Genomic DNA, 7,401 nt, shown 5'->3' on the forward strand with positions numbered 1-7,401 from the left:
AGGGAGATAAGGACTGGAAGAAATTGGGGTTAGACAGTTTGGGATACTAGCGCATCCCACAAGTGCCTCAAGTCCGCTGGTTTAAAGCTGAATTCATTATTCAGTTTTAACCAGCCTCCTTCTCCTACATTCCCTGTCTTATTAAGGCCGGGCGTCGTGGCTCACGCCTGTAATCCCAGCACTTTGGGAGGCCGAGGCAGGTGGATCACGAGGTCAAGAGATCGAGACCATCCTGGTCAACATGGTGAAACCCCCTCTCTACTAAAAAAATACAAAAAATTAGCTGGGCATGGTGGCACGTGCCTGTAATCCCAGCTACTCAGGAGGCTGAGGCAGGAGAATTGCCTGAACCCAGGAGGCAGAGGTTGCGGTGAGCCGAGATCGCGCCATTGCACTCCAGCCTGGGTAACGTGAGTGAAACTCCGTCTCAAAAAATAAAATAAAATAAAATAAAAAATAAAAATAAAAATAAAAGCACCACCATCCCTCTGGAAAACAGAAAGTCATCCTAGTTCCTCCTTCTTCCTAACTCTTTATCCAATGAATCATTAAATAAGTCCTATTTGACCTCCTAACAACCTGTGGATCCTTATCATTCCTCCATTCCCACAACCACTGCCATAACCAGGACTGGCTCCATAATTTGTGGGGCCCAGTGCAAAATGAAAAACCAGGGTCCCTTCTTCAAAAAGTATTAAGAATTTAAAGACAGTGGGCTGGGTGCAATGGTTCATGCCTGTAATCCCAGCACTTTGGGAGGCCAAGGCGGACGGATCACCTGAGGTCAGGAGTTCAAGCCCAGCCTGGCTAACATGGTGGAAACCCATTTCTACTAAAATTACAAAAAATTAGCTAGGCATGGTGGCACACGCCTGTAATCCCAGCTACTTGAGAGACTGAGGCAGGAGAATTGCTTGAACCCAGGAGGCAGAGGTTATATAGTGAGCCAAGATCGCATCATTGCACTCCAGCTTGAGCAACAAGAGTGAAACTTAGTCTCAAAAGAAAAAAAGAGATAGTGATTGAAGAGCGTTGACACCAGGGCCCTACGCAGGTGGTCTGGCCCTAACTTAGGCCCTTTCTATCTCTTGTTTGAACTAGTGCTTTTTTTTTTTTTTTTTTTTTTTTTGAGACGGAATCTGGCTCTGTCACCCAGGCTGGAGTGCAATGGCACGGTCTCAGCTCACTGCAACCTCCGCCTCCCAGGTTCAAGTGATTCTCCTGCCTCAGTCTCCCGAGTAGCTGGGATTACAGGCATCAGCCATCACACCAGGCTAATTTTTGTATTTCTAGTAGAGACGGGGTTTCACCATGTTGGCCAGGCTAGTCTCAATCTCCTGACCTCGTGATCCACCTGCCTCGGCCTCCCAAAGTGCTGGGATTACAGGCGTGAGCCACCGCACCCGGCCACTAGTGCCCCTTTACCGACCTCGCTCACTCCCAGCCTGCATACCTTCATCCCTTACTCACAGCAGTCTGAGTGCAAATCTCACCAACTCCTTCAGCATAAAACCCCAGCTCCTTAGCACAATACACAAGGTCCCTCTTGACCCTGCCAGCTCATTTCTCCAGGCTCTTCTCTGTTGCTGTCTACCCCATCCCCCTTGTTGGCATCTACCTAAACCTTTGGACCTCTACACTACTGTTCTCTTTGTCTAGAATGTCCTTCTACTCATATCCCACAAAACTCTCCTGTTCATCATTCAAAATGTGGCTCAGGTACCTCTCCGTGAACGCTTCCCTCACCTCCTCAGTAGTATGCTCCTTTTCTCTAAGCCCAGTTCTGAGTGTCTGTTTGTTGTTTGAGAAACAGTTTTTGCTCTCTTGCCCAGGCTGTAGTGCAGTGGTGCGATCTCAGCTCACTGCAACCTCCACCTCCTGGGTTCAAGCGATTCTCCTGCCTCAGCCTCCTGAGTAGTTGGAATTAACAGGCGTGCACCACTCTGCCCGGCTAATGTTTGTATTTTTAGTAGAGGGGTTTCTCCATGTTGGCCAGGCTGGTCTCAAACTCCTGGTCTCAAGTGATCTGCACACCTCAGCCTCCCAAAGTGCTAGGATTACAGCTGTGAGCCCGTAAATTTTTTAGACACAATGCCCTGCTATGTCACCCAGGCTGGAGTGTAGCGGCACGATCTTAGCTCACTGCAGACTTGACTTCCCAGGCTCAAACGATCCTCCCGCCTCAGCCTCCTGAGTAGCTGGGACTACAGTTACACATCCCCACACCTAGTTGATTTTTTTAATTATTACTATTGTAAAGACAGGGTCTCACTATGTTGCCCAGGCTGGTCTTAAACTCCTGGCCTCAAGCCATCCTCCCATCACAGCCTCCCAAAGTGTTGAGATTACAGGCATGAGCCTCCGAGCCAAGCCTTTATTATACAGGGTTTTTTTGTTTTGTTTTGTTTTTTCTTTTTTTTTTTTTTTTGAGATGGAGTGTCTCTCTGTAGCCCAGGCTGGAGTGCAGTGGCGCTATCTTGACTCACTACAACCTCCACCTCCCGGGTTCAAGTGCTTCTCCTGCCTCAACCTCCCGAGTAGCAGGGACTACAGGTGCATGTCACCACGCCCAGCTAATTTTTTGTATTTTTAGTAGAGATGGGGTTTCACCGTGTTAGCCAGGATGGTCTTGATCTCCTGACCTCATGATCCGCCCACCTGGGCCTCCTAAAGTGCTGGGATTGCAGGCATGAGCCACTGTGCCTGGCCTCTATATAATATTCTAAAGCAAGACTCAGCAAACTTTTTCTCAAATGGCCTGATTACAAATATTTTAAACTGTGTTGATCAAGAGAAAAAACTGAGGATATTACATAGGTACTTACACAAATATTTAAAATATAACCATTTGATTTTATTTACTTATTTATTTATGTTTTGAGACAGAGTGTTGCTCTGTTGTCCAGGCTGAAATTCCATGGCTCAGTCTGATGTCAGCTCACTGCAACCTCCACCTTCCGGATTCCAGAAATTCTCTTGCCTCAGCCTCCCTAGTAGCTAGGGTTACAGGCCTGCTCACCAGGCCTGGCTAATTTTTGTATTTTTAGTAGAGACAGGGTTTCATCATGTCGGCCAGGCTGGTCACAAACTCTCGACATCAAGTGATCTGCCTTCCTTGGCCTCCCAAAGTCTTGGGATTATGGGCATGAGCCACAGCACCCGACCTAAAATATAACCATTTTCAAATGAAAAAAAAACATTATTGGGTCACAGGCTATACGAAAACAGGTAGCAGGCTGGATTTGGCCCATAGGGCGAAGTTTATTCACCCTTGCTCTGGGGAACTGATTAAGCGCTTGCATATTTTTGTATCTGTCTCCCCTAGTAGACCATGCACAAGGCCGTGTATCAGATGTTCCCGTATCCCCAGTGTCTAGCTCAGAGTCTGATGTATAGTAGGCACTCAATACAAAGTTGTTGAGTGAATGGATAAATGAATGATTGAACAGGACCCTGATCTCTTGAGGGGAATGAAATCAGAATCCTGAATGCCTCATTTCCCACTTTTCTTCATCTAACTCTGTTTCTCAGATGTGCTACGGTGTCACATGGGTTCCTCTGACCTGAACCATGTCCAAGCCCTGCAGAGAAGCAAGGTAATCCTCCTCTGAAACAAACTCAAGACTTCTGGGGGTACCTAAAGCTGCTACTGGAACTTGGTCTTATCTTTTGGCCCTTTAAGGAATGGCCCAAATGTTCTGATGCTCTGACTCCATGCCGTAGCAATTCTCAGCAATGATCTCTTTCTTACAGGTGAGATCTGCCACGCAAAAGAGGGGAAGAAAACAGAGCTTGGGTTTCAGGAAGGAGAAAGGAAAGAGTGAAACGACTCTGAGGTAAGTAACAGGAGAATTTCAAAAGAGAAGTCTAGAGTTCACTAGCCAAAGCAAAATGAGTAGGACCGGAGGTAGTGAAGGAAGTGACTGGGATTGAGTAACTGGGGAGTTTCTTATTCTTTGAGCAGAGTATAACAGGACACATAAGAGCAGGATATCTCTTGTATGAAGCCTGACTGTCCACCAGAAAGGACTGCTCTTTGGGTGAGTTGAACTTCTTCCATCGGAGAAAGAATTGAAAGCTGAGAAACTCAGGTAAATACTTTGTGGTGAGTATACTTTTACCTTCTTGGTCTCCTCATCTGCCAGGTGGTAACAAAGAAAAAGACTAAAGCCTATATGTGTGTATAGTGGAGAGGAGCAGAGGGAACTGAATGCAGAGAGGATCCTGAATACAGGATGCTGAATAGAGAGAGGGGACTTCTGGGGGTCTTTGGGGATGGAGAAGGAATTAGTAAAGTTGGAGGACACTGGGTTTACTGAGAGCAACAGGATAGATATTGAAGAGGACTGAGGTTTGAAGCAGAATAAGACTAAGATATTTAGGCAAGAGATATTTATATAAAAACTTGGGGAAATTTTTGAGAATGGTAAGGACTAAGAACCCAAGGAGAGAGTTAGGGATCTTGAGATGAAGAGGCCTGGGAATGGCTCAGAAGGATAGTGAATTACGGTGAGGTCCAGGAGCAGTTCAGATGCCCAGGGTCCCAGAGCTGTTCAAGAGATCCGAGTTGAGGCCGGGCACAGTGGCTCATGCCTGTAATCCCAGCACTTTGGGAGGCCGAGGCTGGGGGATCACAAGGTCAAGAGATCAAGACCATCCTGGCCAACATGGTGAAACCCCATCTCTACTAAAAATACAAAAACTTAGGGCCGGGCGCAGTGGCTCTTGCCTGTAATCCTAGCACTTTGGGAGGCCAAGGTGGGTGGATCACCTGAGGTCAGGAGTTCAAGACCAGCCTGGCCATCATGGTGAAACTCCATCTTTTAAAAAAAAGATTAAAAAAAATTTAAAAATACAAAAATACAAAAACTTAGCTGGGTGTGGTGGCAATGTAATCCCAGATACTCGGGAGGCTGAGGCAGGAAAATCGCCTGATCCCAGGAGGTAGAGGTTGCAGTGAACCGAGATCATGCCACTGCACTCCAGAGCAAGACTCTGTCTCAAAAAAAAAAAGAGATCCAAGTTGAATGCTAGGTTCTGATTCCTTCTTCCTCTTCCACCTTCTGCCTCTTTTAGCCTGTATCATGTGGAACACCTCTGATGCCAACTTCTCCTGCTACCATGAGTCTGTGCTGGGCTATCGTTATGTTGCAGTTAGCTGGGGGGTGGTGGTAGCTGTGACAGGCACCGTGGGCAATGTGCTCACCTTACTGGCCTTGGCTATCCAGCCCAAGCTCCGTACCCGATTCAACCTGCTCATAGCCAACCTCACACTGGCCGATCTCCTCTACTGCATGCTCCTTCAGCCCTTCTCTGTGGACACCTACCTCCACCTGCACTGGCGCACCGGTGCCACCTTCTGCAGGGTATTTGGACTCCTCCTTTTTGCCTCCAATTCTGTCTCCATCCTGACCCTCTGCCTCATCGCACTGGGACGCTACCTCCTCATTGCCCACCCTAAGCTTTTTCCCCAAGTGTTCAGTGCCAAGGGGATAGTGCTGGCACTGGTGGGCACCTGGGTTATAGGAGTGGCCAGCTTTGCCCCACTCTGGCCTGTTTATATCCTGGTACCTGTAGTCTGCACCTGCAGCTTTGACCGTATCCGAGGCCGGCCCTACACCACCATCCTCATGGGCATCTATTTTGTGCTTGGGCTCAGCAGTGTCGGCATCTTCTATTGCCTCATCCACCGCCAGGTGAAACGAGCAGCACAGGCACTGGTCCAATACAAGCTGCGACAGGCAAGCATCCGCTCCAACCACGTGGCCGGGACTGATGAGGCCACTCCTGGTCGTTTCCAGGAGCTGGACAGCAGGTTAGCATCAGGAGGACCCAGTGAGCAGATTTCGTCTGAGCCAGTCAGTGCTGCCACCACTCAGACCCTGGAAGGAGACTCATCAGAAGTGGGAGACCAGATCAACAGCAGGATAGCTAAGCCAATGGCAGAGAAAAGCCCTCCAGAAGCATCTGTCAAAGCCCAGCCAACTAAAGGAGCCCGAAGAACTCCGGATTCTTCATCGGAATTTGGGAAGGTGACTCGAATGTGTTTTGCTGTGTTCCTCTGCTTTGCCCTGAGCTACATCCCCTTCTTGCTGCTCAACATTCTGGATGCCAGAGTCCAGGCTCCCCGGGTGGTCCACATGCTTGCTGCCAACCTCACCTGGCTCAACGGTTGCATCAACCCTGTGCTCTATGCAGCCATGAACCGCCAATTCCGCCAAGCATATGGCTCCCTTTTAAGACGAGGGCCCAGGAGTTTCCGTAGGCTCCATTAGAACTGTGGCCCCAGTCACCAGAATTCTGGACTGTCTCCTCCAGAAGCAAAGTGGCCAGCTGACAGGAGAACAGGTGAAATAACACCTGTGGGCATTTTCACAACAACCTCTCCCCAGCCTCCCAAATCGAATTTCTCCATCACTTGATCAATGTTTCAGCCCTAGACTTCTCAAGGAGTATTATTAATTATTAATAAATAAATTCTGTGCTTGTAATGCTCAGGTGTGGTCTCTGGGGAAGGAAGACACAGGTCACAGTTAGGCTAAGGGCCCAGGCTAAGAGGAGACCGTCCTATCCCATCCCTCCTGCATGACCAAATCCTGTCACCATGTGCATGCTCACACATATCCCTAAAGCACTTGTGGCCACCAGGACCTGGAACCTAATAGCTAAGGAATCAGGGGTACCTAGGTCAAAGCAGGAGCAGGAAGCAGCTGGCCTGGGACATAGCCTTTAGAAGGGGGGTTTCTAGGTAATAAAACATGGAAGGCGATTTAAAAGGATTAGCCTGCCTTTTCGTTTAACTTCCCAGAAATGGCCTCTGCCCCTAACCACTGCTGCCCAAATCCACCATCCCTCCAAACAAGTTTATTCAGCTCAAAAAAGTTTTATAATCCAGCTTTGATATCTATTCCAATGGGTCCAACCCCCGAGCCCTCGCTCTGTGCAAAGGTAATGGTCATGGAGGAAGACTCCTTGCTCTGTAGAAATTGAACTGAACTGGCTGGGCATGGGTGGCTCATACCTATAATCCCAGCACTTTGGGAAGCCAAAGCAGGTGGATTACCTGAGGTCAGGAGTTTGAAACCAGCTGGGCCAACATGGTGAAACCCTGTCTCTACTAAAAATAAAAAAAAAGAGATAGCTGGACATGGTGGCAGGCACCTGTAATCCCAGCTACTTGGGAGGCTGAGACTGGAGAATAGCTTGAACCTGGGAGGTGGAGGTTGCAGTGAGCTAAGATTGGCCACTGCACTTCAGCCTGGGGAACAAAGAGCAAAACTCCAGAAAGAAAAGAAAGAAAGAAAGAGAGAAAAAAAAGAAAGAGTAAGAGAGAGAGAGAAACAAGAAAGAAAGAAAGAAAAGAAAAGAAAAAGAAAGAATGAAAGAAAGAGAAAGAAAGAA

General features: G+C 48.0%; 1 protein-coding gene across 1 annotated transcript; it reads left to right on the forward strand.

Annotated features, from left to right (window-relative positions):
* The first annotated feature begins 3,961 nt into the window (after positions 1–3,961).
* GPR84 (G protein-coupled receptor 84) lies at positions 3,962–6,491 on the forward strand. The gene is made up of 2 exons (XM_032291776.1): positions 3,962–4,091; positions 5,077–6,491. The coding sequence occupies exon 2, from the start codon at positions 5,085–5,087 to the stop codon at positions 6,273–6,275; it is 1,191 nt and encodes a 396-aa protein (XP_032147667.1). The 5' UTR covers positions 3,962–4,091; positions 5,077–5,084; the 3' UTR covers positions 6,276–6,491.
* Positions 6,492–7,401: the final 910 nt, after the last annotated feature.

Source organism: Sapajus apella, unplaced genomic scaffold, assembly GCF_009761245.1.
Source record: "Sapajus apella isolate SASKATOON/1434 unplaced genomic scaffold, GSC_monkey_1.0 scaffold2, whole genome shotgun sequence".
Classification (NCBI taxonomy): domain Eukaryota; kingdom Metazoa; phylum Chordata; class Mammalia; order Primates; family Cebidae; genus Sapajus; species Sapajus apella.